The 19006-nt window shown below is 38.5% G+C and overlaps 1 protein-coding gene across 2 annotated transcripts in view; it reads left to right on the plus strand.

Annotated features, from left to right (window-relative positions):
* Positions 1 to 19006, plus strand: part of NELL2 (neural EGFL like 2) — a 156511-nt gene that overhangs the window by 74370 nt on the left and 63135 nt on the right. For both annotated transcript variants that reach the window (XM_005499911.3, XM_021284094.2), the window contains exon 13: positions 12599 to 12724. In XM_005499911.3, the coding sequence (XP_005499968.1) occupies positions 12599 to 12724 (126 nt within the window). The remainder of the gene's footprint in view (positions 1 to 12598; positions 12725 to 19006) is intronic.

The following is a 19006-nucleotide window of genomic DNA, read 5'->3' on the forward strand; positions in this document are numbered from 1 at the left end:
ACTGCACTTGAACTGTGTGCACATGGTACATGGGTCCAGAACTGGCCTTGGCCAACCATCCCTGGCTGGGTGCGCAGGTCATATGCTGGAAGGAGAAATGGGGTCACAGACTGAAACTTTAGGCTTGTTTTTGTGGAAGAGGAGGGGCAGGGGACTGAAATACCCATGTTTTTTCAGAGGTGTGCTTTCTGTATTGTATCCCTTTTTCCAGCCCAAATGTCTCGTTGAGCACTGAGTTTTTTATTTCTGGAAAAAGACTTCTACCTTACTATTAAACAATGTAATAGCAAATTGCACAATAGCAATAGTGTAACACCAAGTTTTTTTAGAGTCCTGTCCCTCATCTGAAAAGGCTGAAATGGTCCCAGCCTCTGAGCACATATCCTTTCTTCACTGTGCCATTATTGTGGCTTTAATTACAAGCAATGCCAAGTGTAGAAATGTCAACTTAACAAAAAGCCTTTCAGAGAAGTCTTTTTGTAATGGCCGGAGTCCATGGGTACGATAACTGTTTCTATGTTCACACTTTACAAACTTCAGGTATACTACAAAATTGGATGTCATTGATTCTGTGGCCAAACTTCACTAAATACAATCCCGATTTGTGCCTCAGCACTGTCAAAATTCAAATAATAAACAGAAGTAATGATGCTCCCCTTGGCAGAACTTCTCCTTAAGGTAGAAGAATAAGCCCGAAAATACTCTAAGCTGGTTTCAGTATGGGTCTGGAAAAGCTGCATAAATTTCATCTGAATGATTGAAGAGTTTGGCTTCTGTCCTAGAAAGAGCTGGTGCTTTTCCAAATCTGTGTGATGTCTCTAGATACTGTTATGGTAGATACCTTTCTGTTTTATAATAATATTATTTGTTAATATTTATGTCACATTTAGCTTTCCCTCAGAGGGCTGTTAAAAGCAATACTTAAAGAGTTGGTATTTCTTCATTTACATGCTCTAAGCCTTATTTCAAGTACTCTGAAATCTATTTTATGCCTCGGGTTATTATGCAATTTGAAATACCTTATGGGCAGGTTGGGTATGGATTATGCTGTGTTGCCCATGTGTAGGTGCTTTTGAGCATAGCACCCCTGGTGTATAGCCTGCTTATCATCAACATTTTACAGAAAGAGAAGTTCTGATAAAGTGTAAGTAGTTTTTCCTGAAGCAACACCTGCAGTGCTCTCAAAGTGATGACTGCCCTTTAGGATGTATTATATGTCAAATAGTGTTCAATGCCCACCACAGTTGTAGTGATAGAGTCATGCTGAAAAACTTTTTAAGGATAAAGTTTGTGACTCTTGGCTGCCAAGATATTCTGATACATCTAGAGGAGTGAAATATACGTATATTTCAAATAAGATGGGTTAGCAAATAGTCTGCCGGTGGCAGCTTTAGGTATTCTTCCCAGATCCTTTAACCTAAGCTGTTTTCATCCACTGCACCATGGCACTTTTGGCAGTCCACAAAAAATATGTTTGGGGAGGAGGTGTTACTTGTACCCTTTGGAGACTGCACTTTGAAGTATTGCTTGAACTCTGATTTTCTGATTTCATAATACCACTCAACTATCTCTGTGCAAAATCTGATTTCACTTCAGAAGTGTTATCAAGGATTGCTGATTAAATAGAGATGAGAGTAAGCTCAAGAAAGAATATAGGAGAATACGGAAATCTTCTATCAGCACCAGGACTGAACATTATCTGACAAAAGTTATTTGCTTCTTTATCAAGGGGATTTTACCCAATGCAGAGGCTGCTTTACACCTTATACTGATTTTGGCTGGGATGGAGTTAATTTTCTTCATAGTATGTTGCTGTGTTTTAGATTTGTGACTAGAACAGCGTTGACAACACTGGATGTTTTAGCTATTGCTGAGCAGTTCTTGTGCAGTGCTAAGGCCGTCTCTGTTTCTCACTTCTCCTGTAGTGAGTGGGCTGGGGGTGGGCAAGAGATTGGGAGGGGGCACAGCTGGGACAGCTGAGCCCAGCTGACTGAAGGGATATCCCAGACCATATGACATCATGCTCAGCAGTAAAAACGGGGGTACTCTTTCTGAGGTGGCTGTTGCTTCAAGACTGGCTGGGCATCAATCTGCTGGTGGGAGATGGAGAGTGACTGCCTTTGAATCACCTTTATTTCCCCTTTTCCCAGTTCACTTATTAAATGGTCTTTATCTCAATTCATGAGTTTTTTCTCACTTTTGCTCTTTGATTCTCCCCCCCCATCCCACTGGCAGGGGAAACAAGTGAACATTGCTCACTTGTTGATGAATTCCTGAACAGGGTCAACCCTCCAGACATCACATATTTACCTTATGGGTGTGTGGACCCTAATATTTATTTTCTGATATTTGGGAATTTAGTTGTACTAGTTGCACATTACACAACCTAGCTAACATAACAATTTGGGATCATTTAATATTATTAAACATTTTTTTTTGTGAAACCATTTTCCATTTTTATTGTTATTTGTGCTTTTTACTCAGTAACTCTCCTAGTTTCTCTGATGTTGCTGTGTTTGTCCCAGTTTCAAGTGTAGCAGCTGAAATGAGACCAAAGACTGAATGACTTCTACATTTGAGGATTATATCAGCTTAACTGATGATTGTCTCTCAAGGGGAGAAGGTCTTCAGTTTAGAAATCTACTTTTGAATAAGCTGCTTGGTTTAAGTCATCATCAGTGGAGGGAACTAAGCAGTTTTAGAGGATGAATTGTCTCTTTCCAGAGTAGATATCTGAAGCATGTTGGAAGAGCCATTTGGTTGGACCTCATCAGATTTCCCTCATCTCAGAGCTGTATGTTCTCATTCTGCCTGCAAAGATTTACTAATTTATCCCTGTGTTCAGGTAAAAATAATAATGTATTATTCAACTCTCTTCCTCAACAACAGAAACATTACACATCTTCACTTATCTAATTATTACAATCTATTGTTAATCTTATTGTTAATCCTGTTTTTACCTACTGGATTACAAAAATAAAGTACATTTTTAGAGTGAGCCTGATTTCTACAGGTTGCAGTGAAGAGAAGAAATCTTACAAAAGATAAATAATGATACTCAAATTGCAATAGGATACATGTTGCAGCATATTGGCTGAGTGCAGTAATAAACCATGCATATTTTCTTTAAGCAAGTGTAATGTTGATAAAAGCTTAAGTTAGATAGAGAGCTCTGTAATGAAGATGAACCCCACAGTATTAAAATGTTTTCTATTAAGTCCTCTAGGTCTTCGATAAGTAGTATTGGGCTATTTGCTAGCTTTTCTCTCTTCATAATATGCACCACATTTTTTGGGTGAGAGTCTGGAATACTGCCAGTTTTGTGGAACTGAGACGGTTACCCAAGCTTCTCCATCCATAAATTATTTTTGTAAGTGAGATGTGGCAATAGCATTACATATAGCTAAGAAATAAAGATTTCCATCTCTATCAGCTGGCAGTGTTTGAGTCATTACCTTGTCGTTTTGGGTTGGGTTGGAAAACTAATCAAGCAGAAAGAAAAACTTTCACTCCAGGAGGGCAGAATGTTATTTCCAAATAGCTATTAAGAAGTAATTAAACATTATTAATATTAAAATTAAACATTAATATTAAATAATATCAGTATATTGTTAATTATTAATAATTTTTTCAGCAAAGACAGTGTGTGTCATCTTATTTCCATCTTTATGTTAATGAGAAATCTAAACACTAAGAATTACCATGCCAGTTCTAATGTGTCAGTGTAGGCGAAGTCCTTCTTGTCTGCCGTGGCTCCTACTCAGGAAGATAATAAAGCATATTCCTAACTTAAAGCATATGAGTAGTATCCCTGACACCATTTCATAAAGCGTGGTGCATACTGGGGTACAGATAGTTCTGCCACCTGTAACAGTGGGATAATTTGTATGTGTACAAATTGCAGGATGTGATTCAGTGTTATCTGATTTTAATTAGTTCTACAGAAATTATGATCAGACTGATTCTATCGTCCACCCATCACTGACTGTGATGTTACTATGATAAAAAAAAAGCTGAGATTAATCATATGAAGGGAGCCTCTTGGAAACTCTTTGAAACTCCTCTGTGCTACCAGTGCTTGATCAGGAGATGCTTTGTTGTATTGAGAACAGCCCTTTTCCAACAGCAATAAAAGCATATATTGCATTTTGTTTTTAAATAAGAAATTAAGGTGGAAGCTTTCATACAAGTTGCTTAAATCTGTAACCTCAAAGCAAAGAGAAAAGAAAATACAACCTTAATTTTGTTTCCAGTTTTCACTGGTAGGTGGGAGTTGACTACTGGAAGAATTAGATGTTGTCACTGTGATGAAATATGCACAGCCAGATGGATGGTTTTCTTTTGTAACTTTTAAAACCTCAGTATAAAAGTGCAACACGTCATAATGATACATAGAGGCTGGATCCCCAAGAGCTTGAATAAATGCCTGGCATTAAACCAAACTGAATTTAAAATAAATATTAATTTATGAAGAGTGCAGAGCAATAGCAGCCACAGTGATTCTATCTGCTATGGTGCTCTAACTAATGTGGAATTATTTGAGAGACAGCTGAGTTGTGATATCACCACTTCTTTCTGTACAACAGGCAGTTATTTACTAGATATCTTTCAGGAATGTGCTGCATGCTTTAGACCCTATCCAAACCTTAAATACAGTCTAGCTCACCATCAGGGGCCTTACTGAAGTTTACAGGTATGTTGTAGGTTTAAACTGGCAGGCAGCTAAACACCACACAGCCATTCACTTACTCTGCCTCAGTAGGATGAGGGAGAGAATCAGAAAAAAGGTAAAATGCATGGGTTGAGATAGACACTTTAATAGGACAGGAAAGGAATGAATAATAGTAATAATAAAATAATATACAAAACAAGTGATGCACAATGCAATTGCTCACCACCTGCTGACTGATGCCCAGCGAGTCTCTGAGCAGCAGCTGCCACCCCCCGGCCAACTTCCCCCAGTTTTTTTGTTCAGCATGATGTCATGTGGTGTGGAATATCCCTTTGGCCAGTTATGATCACTTGTCCTGGCTGTGTCTCCTCCCAGCTTCTTGTGCATCCCCAGCCCACTTCTGGGCAGGGCAGTATGAAAAGCTGAAACATCCTTGGCTTAGTGGAAGCACTGCTCAGCAGCAACTAAAACATCAGTGTGTTATCAACATTATTCTCGTCCTAAATCTGAAACACAGCACTATGCTAGCTACTAGGAAGGAAAATAACTCTATCCCAGCCAAAACCAGGACAAGATGCTATCCTGTTATGTGTGCTTCTGTCATTTGATGAGGAGTTTTAAAATACACATGTGCAGTACAGTCTGAGCTGCCTCTTCCTGTGAATAATCTGATATATATTTGTAGTTTCTGTATAAAAATATTAGTGCTTCTTTTTCCCCTTTTAAAATAGGGGCAAACAAAAACACTAACAGTGGCAAGTTATTTCTGAATTCTTGACATTCACAGTTCAAAGTTATGAGAAGCTGTCATACTTTAAAAAGAAGAAAAATATTATTTTGCAATTCAAATTTAAAGACCTATTTCTAACCAAGTGCAGTGTTGAAGGGGGATGGATCATGAACTGGGGTTTCAGTAAGCTGATTTTTGGAATGCGCTAATTAATCATATACAACATCCTTTTTATTTGCAGTATTCAGCTACATCAGACTAGTTATTTGATGCCTAAGGAAAGCCCCCCTGAGATGCTTTCATGTCTGACAGATAACTATGTATAATTACTTGTTTTATCATTTATACATTACCATATGAATTAATTATAAGACATTAAATAGTAAGAAGATGCAGTTTGCCAAGTAAAACATTACATGATGGTAGACAATATTTGTTTTCAAAAATTTCCTGTGTGATATATATTTTTTAAACTACATAATGTATGTGGAGTCCAGTAATGTTTTCATGAGACTGAGATGCCGATTTCATTTTCTGCCAAGCAACTCGCTTGCATGGGCTGCTGTTGAACAGTAATCTCCTACTGCATGTTCAACAAGGACAGTTTTATCTCAACAGTCTCTTCCTTTTCAAAAACTGGGGCAAGTTGAGATAAAAACAACTCTTTGTACTGTTAAAAATTATATTTCTGAAATGCTGTAATGTTGTATTCTGTCCTTTCAAAGCTGTATAGAGCTTCTGTCAAGGAATGTAGACCTTGAGTGACTTTGCCTTTATTTCGAAAATACTTTCTGTCCTAATAGCCCCGTCTCAGGCTACAGGAGATGGACAGAAATAGAGAACTTAAACAAAGATCAGAGATTTAAAATAATGTGAATGGAAAAGCACCACAAAGTGTACAATGTGTGTATGAGTTATCTATGCAGTTTAGTTTTGGGTGAGGAAAGAGCCCACCTTATGTGAAGATCCAATATATAGAATTTATTTTTAGTCCAACAGGTGCTTTAGCAGTCTAGTCAAGTCATAACAACCTCTTATTAGTTCAATTACAACAGTGCTAACACTTATAATCCAGCTCACCCTGTTTCTCTTAAGGTCCATTAATAATTCAATAAAAATCAATAGATACAAGTAGCTGTCCATTTCCTCTTACCCTCCCTACATATGGCTAGAGTGACTTGTTAGTGGCCCAGGTTCTTTGCTCGGAGCAGCATGATGGGGATGGTGGAAAGTTATTTTATTTTTTCTCCTTGGTCTTCGTGTAACCCTGAGTATGTTTTATCAACAAATTAGTGCATGGGGGTATGTTCTTGTAGTGGGTTCATGAGGTTAGTTATATTGTGATTTCTTAGGTTTTAGTGCTTTTCTCTTTTGGGGGAGGAGATACACAAATACAGAAAAGTTGGAAAAATAAAAATAATAATAACCCAAACAACAACAAAAAACAAAGGTAGATCATATATGTGTGAACACTTGGTAATGTAGCTGTTGGAGCTAGGTCTTTTACTGACTGTTGTTAACACCAAAGGCGCAGGGCCATACATATATATATATAAAAGGAGAAGAAAAAGTCTAAGATTATCTATAGAGGATAGTAGTGATGAGTGCAGTCAGCTGGAATAAATAACATGTGAGATTGTGAGAAAATAGACAATTTTGATGGAAGTTGACGGTAACATCCTTTGTGGAATATGTCAGTTGGAAAAACTGCTATGCTGGATTTGATAGAGAAAAGCAAAACAAAAGTGCGGTGATCGGTTTGTGAGTGATGGCAGTAACAGCAGAAGTCAAATCATAGACTTGCCTGGTGGTGGAGAGCCTAGATATGGTAGCGGGAGGAGAAGGAGTAAAGGCTGTGCCAGAACCCTGAGATACTTTGTCCTCTTAGACAGCGAGTGAGAAAGGGTACCTGCAAGAAGAGACACATAGGAGGATAGTGTTGTGGAAACCAAAGCATGCGAGATACTGAAACCTGGTTGTAGCTGAAAGCGAATGGAGCCTGGAGAGAACAGGAGCTCAGAAATATGGTCAGGGAAGTGGGAGACACCCTACTGTGAACACTTTTATTGGAGCAATGAACCGGAAAGTTTTACTATACTCGAGCAATTAGGAAGTGGGAGTTTGAGTTAGTGTGTTTGGTGATGAAAGGAAAAAGCCCGATCTTTTCACAGATGGATAAGCTGATGGGATCTTCCTTCAAAGTAATGGAAGTTATGGTCTTTTTTCTTTTAAGGAGGAGGAGTTGATGAGGGGATGGTTTGAAGACAGGAGGAGAGACAAGGTGAGCAAGATCTGGAGGGAGGACCAAGCTTACTCAGGTAGAAAATGAGTGACAGAGGAAAACAGCAGAAAAGCTTGATGTCAGAGGTAGAAGGTGAGAAAAGAAGGGCTATTCTCTATCAAGGGAACACAAAAAGAAGGAAAAAGGACAGAACTTTTTTTCCTTTGTCACCCTGTCCAGGATGCAGGACAGGTTGTGTTGGTTTTAAGTCCACGTTTATCTTTTTCAATGGTAACGGTTGATATGATTGGACACCGTTCATTCTCCTCTTGCATAGCCCCTTAATTGCTGAGTAACATCTGCTGATCTTGTGATGCCCTTTTTCTAGGCCGGGGACCAGATGAGAAAGTCTCAACCTTTCCCAGCTTGTCTATTTCTGTACGAGTCAGGTCAGCAGTGATAAAAATAAGGGCCTGAAAGACCTTTATGGTGACCATTGTTACCGACAGCCATCCTTGTGATTCTCAGCAGAAGCCCAAGATTCGCAGGAATGGTGCCTAAATGATGCCCTTGCTCTTAGCAATGAAGACCTCGGGTCAGGATGGAAGTTTGCTTAGGAGGGTGTGTGGGAGAAGTGGAAAAGCATTATCCTCTTTAGCAGGTAAATATGGGGTGTCATATTTATGGGCTGCAAAGACAGAACCTTTCATTAACCAAAAAAAATGTGGTTTTTTGCTTGTTTTTAAATTATAGATCTAATCTACTCTGCTCCTGTTTTCAGGGTATTTTTTTATGCACTTATGAAATAAATTTTTATAGATAAAGCTTTTTATGCTCCTGTTTGCTGTCTTCCTAGCTACTGAGTATTATTTGTTGCAAAATCCTGCAAGAGCATCTCCCTGCCCACTGTATGCCTCTGTAAGTGTGATCAGGGAGATCACTGATGCTAGCTACCATTGAGTTTTAAAGGCAATGGCTGGAGGCAGGGCACTATCCATAAAGGATCCTCAGTTCTAGAAATAGCGTCCTCTCTTTACAGCCCAGATTTACTGAATTACTACCAGACTCATTTGTTCTGGCAGGCTTTTGTGGTGGATAAAGGCAATGATGGATAGTGAGGCCTAAGGAAAGGCTTTGTTTGTTAGCGTGAGGCTTCGGTCAACAATGATTTATAGATTGCAGGTCAAGTTCTCTTCTTATTAATGGGACTGTAAAACATAACTGGGAATTTCACTCTGGGGAAGCAATCTCATTAGGGTGCAGGAAGAAGGAATACAGAGGAACTTTTCCTGGGTTATATATTTTGCATCAATTTTGTTTGAATGCTTGAGGGGATAAAGAAAGGATTTTTTGTTGTTGTTTTGATGTTTTTGCAAGTGTAAATAAATCATTGAAGTGCAGATTCCAAGCACTTTTGCAGTAACCAGTTTTCCCAGAGATGCGTCTTTTATCTGTTCCACTGGGAACAGAGCAGGTTGATGATCTCCATGACTACATTGTTGTCAGTACATCACAGCTGGTGGCTCAGTATCACATCACAGGCTTGAAGCACACAAGTCTTTATTGTTGAATGTGTAGAGCCATTGGAGTGGTGCATTCATCCTGTTGATCTGACTTCAGCATCTTACTGGCTAAACAATAAGACATTAATGTGCATTAATATGCTAACTAGGCTTTTTGGCAGGGGAAAATGAAGATAAATGCATCAGGTTTTCTGTTGTACTTAGTGCATTTGTATTTAAAGGTGAATAAAAGGCTACACCAGTGTTTCAACCAGGAAGGAGGATGAAAAGGCTTTTATTTTGGTAGCTTTGAAAGAGAACAGATGTTGGGCTCTCTCCCTGCCCCGAATCACTCTTCCTTGATCTGTAATACCTTAACCTCATGTATATGAAGCTTATATTTAGAGTGCAAAAGGGGGAATGGAATTGCATGTTTTTAGTTTGGTCAATCTCTGTGTGAATAGTTGTCATTTGACTGTTATTTTAGTCTTTTCGTATGAATTATCTTTTGTGGTGATATAATTTAGTGCCGAAGTTGCAAACTGTTTGTAAAAGCAACTTTTTATCAGCTGTGTGTCCATGGTGTACAGCAATGGAGTTTTGACACTTGATTTGGCTACCAATGTAATATAATAATGTGACAGTAGTGATAATAATAACAACAACTTTATTTCATTTGCATTCTGTATAGGTTTTCTAGAGAGCTGGGTAGGAAAGAGTTTTGTTTTCCAGTAAGTGTTTGAAAAATGTAGACAATATCTTTGTAAATGCGTTTGAAAAAAAATATCAGATTTGTTCAAATGAAACACTTCAATTCGAAGCTAACCTCATCAGTTGTGGGGTGGGTTTTTTTTGGTAACAATTGAACAGGCAAGGTTTTGAAATAAAGGCAATTATAAATAAAACATTTTGCAAAACCTCAATATGTGGTATGTTGGCAAAATGAAAGCATTCATTAGAATGCTTCTAAATTATTAGCCTTGAGTCAAAGTAGCTCTGGCTTTAAGTTTTCACTGCAAAATGAAAAGCATTAGTGTTTTATGTCTCCTGTGGCTATTTACCTGCCAAAGCAATCATTAATATAGCTTTAAGAAAGTTCTTTTTAATGCTTTTGAGATTTTGGATCTTTAAGTAGAATTTTTTGAGGGTGTCAAAGCTGGCTCCTAGGCAGTTTGTTGATGCCAAGAACATAAGGCCTCTAATTACTCGAAGACTGATGTTGTTACTTAAATACAAATCAACACCATTAATTTAATATGGAGTTGTGAACTAGAACCATGAAAGACACGAGTTGCATCATTTGTGGTAGTAGCTGAGGCATATGTTGTAACTGCTGGCTGATTTTGTGAACTGCACTTTTATGTTTCTGCTGAACATCTGTACATCAGGAGATCAGTGCCATTTTCCACTTTCCATGGAAAACCAGCTGCCTCTCTGGTAGTCTTGTGATAGTTTCTGTTTTGTTTTGTTTTGTTTTGTTTTGTTTTGTTTGTTTGTTTTTGTTGTTGTTGTTTGGTTTGGTTTGTTTTTTTTGTGTGTGTGTGGTTTTTTTGTTTTGTTTTGTTTTGTTTTGTTTTTTTGATTTGATTTGATTTGGTTTAGTTTTATAATTTTTTAATTTTTAAAAATTTTTTATTTCTTAGAGGACTGTCACTAGATGTGTTTTAAGCCTTAGTATGCTCACTGTGCTGATTGTAAATACTCATTTATTTGTGTAAGTGTATATGTACATGAAGATTACAAAATTAGCTTTTCAAAACCAACATCCTAATGGAGCTATGATTCTTCTGTGCCTGCAGAGCTTACAGGGAAAGGAAGGGGTGGAAACCAGCTGAAGTATATTGGATGTGAAGCTGTTAGGAACTGAATTTGTGCAAAACAAGCTGGCCTCACCACCCTGAGCATTAGCAGTGGACACCTTCATGGTTTGTGGCCAACTGGCCCCAGCTTCTCCAGCAGAATCCAGCAAAAGAGTTGCACTGGGCAGAGAGCTGGTGAAAATAGTTTTTTCCAAAACTGAGTCAAATTAGGAAATGGCTACAGAATTGTTAATATTCCATGTGTTGCATTGTTTTGTACTGGAAGGCAAATTTTCTTCTGGGAATGTAAAGGGGAAAAAAAAGCAGTCAGGGAGTACAGTTGGTAAGCACTATTGATTTAAAGACACTAGGGAGTGAGGGTGAATTGGGAGACAGTCATACAACCTAAGCAGCAGTAAATTACAGGAGTTAACACTGCTGCCATTTAGCATCACAGCATTAAGAAGTCAACCTTGATTTGAGTTCATATATCAAGTCTGTTGTTTTGAACTATCATCAGATTCTGGAACACAACACTGTTTTACATCCAGAGATTTTTTTTTGTCAACTCTGAAAGCTGTAAACATAATTGAAAACAGGGAGGAGATAAAAGATGATGAACAGGAAAAAAAGCAAGCCAAAAATAACCCTTTTGATTTTTAATGTACTTTTATAGCAAGGTTCAGTGGCACATCACATGACAATATAACTAGATGTACAGAGCATCTCAGTAATGCTGTCTTTATCATTAGTATTACAGGAACAGCATGCTACTAAGCACTTCCAAATTAATATAACTTTTCTTTGTGACATAATTATACTGTACAGAAGGGTTTTTTTCTTATTTGCGGTGCTTTTTTTGTTTTACCACTGAAATATAACCTGCTACAAGAAATACCTCTGATTTTGCAGCCCAAGGGTGTACCAAAACCAGTCAGATTTTGAAGTTCATGCCTACAGTGGTTTATATCTAGGACACTATACTGCATCAGGTATTCCACCCTAACAAGTTGCAGTTTTTTCTGTCAGAGCATGTCTTTCTATAAATCAGATTCTTTCATGTTGCTTTCAGATATAGTGCGCATATATGTATCTATATACATATGTATAGAGATCTGTATAGATGTGTCTATATGTACCAAAATTAATGTCTGGTTACTAAGAGAAACATTATATAGTAAGTTTCAATGCCTTTTCAGGTATAACCATGTTCCTTCCAGTTTCTTCCCAAGCAACAATGCCTATTAGATCAGAGGCATAATAGTATGTCTATAGTAGTGTGTTTGTATACAGATTACTGCATTGACTATATAGGTACAGTGATGGATGACATTGCAGTGCTGAGGCAGTTGGTCTGTTGTTTGGGACCCCAGTTATTTGTTTTATTCTTCTTTAAATCGTAGGAATAACATCATAGGCCCTTCAAAAGGAAAGATGTAAGCCAATGTAATCTTCTTTGTAACTCTACTAACAGCTGTTCACTGAAAGCTCAAGCTGATTCTCTTGTTTGAACACTTCAAGGAGCTTTTTTAAAGGAGAAAGCCAAAAAACTTTCCAAAATTCAAGTAACTTTTGAATCTAACCCACTACTGATAGAAGTGAATAGCGTTATATTGAGAGGTTGCAAAGAACGCTGCTGAATTTGACTCGTGTTCCTCTTTACTTTATTCACAGATATCGATGAGTGTGCTGAAGGACGGCACTACTGTCGTGAGAATACCATGTGTGTAAATACACCAGGATCCTTTATGTGCATCTGCAAAACAGGATATATACGCATTGATGATTATTCATGTACAGGTAAGAGCTTTATATTTATGAAAAGAAACAACAGGGTGATGGAGTGTAGGAACACTAATATGATTCTTCTGAAGTTAATCTTTGTTAGAGTCACAGAACGTCTACACAAATTATTAAACACAGTAAACACCAAAATAATTACAAGGATACAGTGCAGAAAAGCTGCTTCATTTTACAGATTATGTGGATGTTGTATCGTTTGCCTGAAATTGTAAGGCAGTCGGGATTGTCTCATAGGTATGCGTGGTTTTGGGTGCTGATCCAAAAGGTGAAGGGAAGATGCTAAAGGGAAAAATAAGAGAGCAAAACTAGTGCTATGGATTACTCAGTTTCCACGCATACCAGTGCAACTTCACTTGGAGTATAATGTCTCAGCTGCAAACCTTTGATGGAGTTGAATTTGCTGCGTATTAGAAGTGGCTGTTTCCTCATTTTGAATTCTCCTGCATTGAGGAGGTTCCCCAGCTGAATCCTGAGTTCAGAGGGCAGGAGCTCTGCCTGCCCCGAGCCAATGGACAACACAGGTTGGTCTTATCTCTGTATCTTCCCTTTTTGCTTTACTGCCAGTAGGTACTCTAGAGGAGGTGTTGGGTTCGTACTGACTTTCTGTCTTCTACTCTTCTTTTATTGCAAGGTATTTTGGGGTTATGGAATGAACACTGAACATTTAAAACAGACTTTTGTGTCAGATGCAGGCTGACTGTAAGTGTTCCTGGGAGGAACATGTTTTTTCCTACTAGACAAATAAAACAAACATGATTCAAAGATGTGGCACTTTCTCTGAGTGAAGAAAAATGTGTGTGAACAAAATAGTATCACTTTTTTGTGTGTGCACAGGGGGCCACATTAGCTCCTTCTATCTGGCTATAAATGGATGAGGGTATTCAGAATGTGAAGACAGTACTCCAAAATTGATTTCTAAATTTATTTAATTTGGTTCATTTTGTCATGCCATTTTTGAGCATCAATGATATGTCTTGGTAGAGAAACAACTTCTTTATAAACTGTGATAATTTACTTGCTTAAACACACAACACTCAGGGACATGGATTTGAAACCACATGTGTGTGACTTTTGTGCATAATGTCTTACCTGTACTTGACATTCCTCTCACATACACTGATAAAACCATTTTACTGCATGAAGCCCAGTTCTTAAAGGACCAAGTTATAGGCTGCTTGCAACAGGTCCTTTCTGAAGCAATCAGTATGTTTCTGATCACTCCCTCCTATTTCCCACACTCTCAGCTGAGTAAAGCAATTGTTTCACTATCTGTAAAGTGTGAATGTTGGGATTATTTTAGAATTGACTTTATCTAAATCACTGTGATACTTTTTCTGCTTTGTTTCCCGTAACGTGCTGTTCTGATTGAACTCTGCAAATGGTAAACCATCAAAAAATAACTTCTCAGGGGCATTTGGTGCCTATAAATATAACAAAGGTATTTCTCAGTACTCTTCACATTGTATTGCTCAGATTTGCTGAAATATACTGTTGTGAAATTCAGTGTAGTGTAAGAGTGCTGGACAGTCAAACTGGTGTAAAACCTGCTGGAAATCCATTACAGATCTCACATTCCAAACTGAGTTTAGCTCCACATTTGTAAATAAAAGTTTCCTGTGAAATCAGCCTGATGGGTGACAAACTGAATTATTTATTTTCCACCTTTCCCTTGATCAAGCTGGGAAAAGTTGATGCTAAAAGAAGTAAAGTAAATGAAATAGCTTTGTAAGATTTCAAACCTTAAGACTTACTGGGCCCAGTGAACTGTAAATCACACAGTGACTTTCTGTACGTCTGATTAATGCCACTTGCTGTCACTTGGAACCTGAAGTTGTTCTGGACTGAAATTATAGTGAATTTTACTTAAATTATAGTGAAATTTGAGTACTGAGAGGGAACCACAAGGATGCGGTGTTTGTTGGGTGATAGAATTTCCATAAATGGCAACCTGACATCATTAAGTGTACGTGTCACAAAATAACTGCATTTTTTTCTGGTTCCACAACTAGTGTGAGCACCTCCCATGGAGGCACTGGTCACTTACTGAAGTGTGTGGACTTCTGAGACTCTTGCATGGCATATCCACCAAACAACTAGTGAGTGACAGGTTAATTATGTTTCAAAAATTGAAGGAAACACAGGATACATTAGAAGTCCCACGCTTTGATCAGTAAATGTCATTTTGTGCTTGTTTCAGTCTTTATGAGTGAGATTGAGAGCACTTACATTATAGCACTGTATTAAAGCAGATGACATGTATAGAAATAAAACCTATATGTAGGTTTTCAACCCATCACAATATTCTTTGCTCTTTGCTGGTTTTGCCATCTATTAAAGGTCCTGATTTTGGACTTTTGTGTGCACCCATTTGCCCAGCTATAAATCTAAGAGGTGAAGTGAATCCAAGTAGGGAGGGTATGTTGCTCTGGGTTTAACATGGAAGTTTTAAACTACTAGATTGCTTAGTATTGACTCTTCAGAAAAAACTTTCTCTTTTCTGAGAACCAGAAAAAGCTCGGTGTAGTAGCAACACTGATGGTGTTTGCAGGACATTGCTGAAAGCTGTGTAATAAATCAGTGCAAAGTAACTGGGAAGGCGTTTATGATGCTAATGATAGTACTTTGCTCTCCTGCAGACAGACCAACAGGTTTAGTCTAGACTCTTATGCTTGGGTATATCTGACTTTTCATTAGCATGATTTTCTCTTACAGCATACTGCGGTATTTTAAAGCAAGTAGTTTACAAAAAAAACTCATTATGCTTCCCTTTACTGTCTTTTTTTTTTTTTTTTTTTTTTGGTTTGTTTGTTTGATTCTAATTTAAGTGGAGCCTTAATGACATTCAGCTGAACAATGGATATCTAGAGCTTGAGAAGGAAAAGGCATTAAAGTGTGTTAGGGATCCCAACCTGTCTCAGCCAGCCTTTCATTTGCCCTATTTAAGTCCATCAATTTAATTTGCCTTTTCTGATTGTAGAAAGCAGCAAGTAGAAATCTTTGCACTTTGAGAAGTGACATACCAACTTGTCCGTGCCCAGCACACCTCACTGTGCATCATGAGCTAATGGCACATTCACTGCAACTGGGAATTATTTTGGTTGAGCTCAATTTTCTTGTCATAATGGTGCTAGTTCTTGAAGTTAAGAGCATAAACCAAGCCTTTTTATCTTGCAGAAAGGCAGGAGGGTAAGGAGAAAAGCAATCATGATAGACCAAAGAGGCAGAGCTCTGAAAATTAAGGAGATATTTTCGAAAGCTTTTGTGAAGAGTACTCTGTTTAGCTTGGCATATCTGTGAAAGTAAGGCTGTGCACTTCCTTAACAGAATTTTCTGGGTTTTCCGTATTTCTTTTTAGTTCTAATAATCAGATTTATTGTAGAAGCTGCACAGAACAGGTGATGTATTCCATTGTCTGTACAAAAACCTACTGTTTACATCTGGCAAAACTGAAAAGTGGGAAAGATGTCTGTAAAAGAAATGTTATTTTAAAACCAGTTCAAACAGTGATGCAAAATGTTTTTACATTCATACCATTGCATAGCCTCTGTTTTATTTAATTTGTGCAAACAGAGGCTATCGTAGGACATAACTTCTGCATTGCTCTTTTCTGTTTTCCTTGAGATAGCTGGAAGCATCAGCTTTGACTGCATAAGTTCTCAGCTACTGCAGAAGGGTGTTTATAAAGATGCCTCTTGCCAACTAGTCATGAGAGCCGTGCTGCAGAAGCCTCACACAGACATGTCTTGTGCGCAAAGGCCATCCTCAGTATTTTAGGGGCACGTTGGTACTGCAAAAACTAGAAAAGGCTCCAGGACTTACTTCGGTGCAGTTGTATAGTATGCAATGCTGTTCAAATCTCTCAGTACTCGTGTACAGAGAGCCCGATGCACTTTGGTTTTTGCCAGTGTTTGCAACTAAATTTGGTGACTCAACCCTCTTTTGCCTTCTGCAGAATTTAAAGTTCTTGGGAAGTCTTTATTTGCATCATTGGCAATTCTGGGTTTAACTTGCTGGCTGAACTATCAGTGAAACTGAAAAGGAGGCAGATTTTTAATCCAGCTCAGAAATAACAAGAAGAGGGCAAACAAATGGCAGCTGACCCTGTGTGTTACTAAATGTTAAATTTTTAAAATGTTTAAAATGCTGTGTCATCATATCCAGTTATGGAACCGTAGCTGAGCATAAAATAGCTGACTTACTGTAAGGTGGACCAGAAGCTCTGATAGCACATCCTTGGGAATGTTACTAAGCAGGAAGAAAATGTTCTGTAACTTGGCATGAATATATCATTGTTTGCACAGATAGCTGAAGCACAGGAAGGAGATGTTGAAAAATTATACCTGAACCTTGATTAGGCAGGTTGCGATGTGAGTGATGTCCATGCAGCTTGCCAGCAGACTAACCTAAAATGCCTTATTGTTCCATTCTATGCACACATATATAATTCAGCAGTCATTGATCAAAATATAAAAGAGACATAAAATCCGTGACATTGAAGGGTTTTTCTCCTGTATGAGACATTTGAAAAGAAATCTGTGCTATCTATCTCTGTCAGAGTCCTGGGCACAAAAGACTGATTTAGGCAGCATATAGCTGCTTCCAAAACAGCTCCAGTCTCTTTCTTCCTGACATGTTTATTGCAAGTTTTACAATAGATCTGAATTACATTTTGATTTTCACAACAAAGGATGTAATGAAGACATCAATTTCAGATTTTGTTATTTGTATTCATCTTGGAAGCAAGATTTGCAGGGTTAGATTGAGTTAGTCACAATGATATTTACACAGAAATTCGTTGTTCGTGACTGATTTTATGTTCAGAAATCAATCATAGCTTTGAGAAAGGGAGATGAGTCCTAAGCTGCACCCATATGCCAAATGGGTGCAGAAACTGCAAATTAAAGGCATAAAAAATATGCCCTGGGCTACCATGCTTTCCCTATATTGGTGTCATCTCATTTCTCTTCCACTTTGCTTCACAGAACCTGATGATGTCGTGCTGGGGGAAGGAAGGCAGAAAATAGCATGAGTCTTTGTTGAGGTAGCATCATGCTGTACCATCAATGTTAGATATGATTAAATCTGAACACTTTAGTAACACATCCTTACTCTGCCTGGAATTATGAAAATGCACAGGCTGTTTTCTTGGTTGGAATAAAGGAAGTTTTCATTCTAGAAACAAGGATGCAGCCAGTGTCACCTCCCGTCTTTCAGGTTGCTGTAACCTGCAGCTGGTAGCGGTGCTTTGAACAGCACAATACTGTATCTTTTCCTGCACCATTTTTTTTTCTTAATGGAGAAGGGAGAAGTTAGGAAATGAGAGATGAGACCTCTCTCTTTTTCACACTTAACTCGAACAGTGAGGAGTTCTGACTAACCACAGTGGTTGGTTAGTTGTGTTGAGTCTGAAGAGATGTCTTTAGTTTCCTGCCTTGGGACCAGTCACCTGTTTAAGTAACTCATCAAAAGTGGAACAGTGCAGAGAGAAATCCCATCAGAGTTCCAGACCCGAGCGGACGGAGGAAGAAATGCAGCCGACTCAATATGAGTGATAAAGCATACTTCAACTTTATTGCCCGAGATAGCGTGCATTTATACCAAATACCATAATTATGCATACTTGTCTCTATCTAATAGGCTAAGCACATTTACTTACTCCACCTACTTGGGTTTAGCTAGCTATGCGCATCCCACATTCTTCTGACTCTTATCTCTTCAAAAATATCCTGACCCTGCCTTAGTTAGTACTTTTCCGTTCCCCCCTTTCCCACGGCCTAATAGACAAGCTAACTAAGGCCTACTTATGTCAACTAAAATGGGCTCTGCTCGTACAGTTGCTTGGTGGACTCATGTCTGTGCTCCTTGAGCCAATCCCCGACAGAACAGAAGAAAGACAACCATGTGAGATGTAGTTCATTCTCCCAAGATCATATTAAGACAGAGGAAAATGCACACTGTAGCCTCGAGAAGCCATGGATTTTCTGAGCCCCAGATGATTTTTAAATCTCTGATTTTGTGCAATTTCATGGGCCACCTTCTATTTTTTTTTTCTTTTTCCTCTTTGCTTTCCAAACAGCAAAAAAGGGGGAAGGGGAAGTGACTCTGATGGAAGTGCTGCTGATGTGCTCAGCCTCTCCTGTGGCAGGGCTTCCCTGGGGCGATGTGGAGAAGGTAACGCAGCTGATGTTGCCCACTTGGAGAACTCCTCCCCGGGGGCTGTTTTGTGTTTCAAATTAGTGGTACTGGAGAGGGAGGTGTTGGGGCTCCCCATGGGTACCT

The sequence above is a fragment of the Columba livia genome, chromosome 1 (genome assembly GCF_036013475.1).
Source record: "Columba livia isolate bColLiv1 breed racing homer chromosome 1, bColLiv1.pat.W.v2, whole genome shotgun sequence".
NCBI lineage: Eukaryota > Metazoa > Chordata > Aves > Columbiformes > Columbidae > Columba > Columba livia.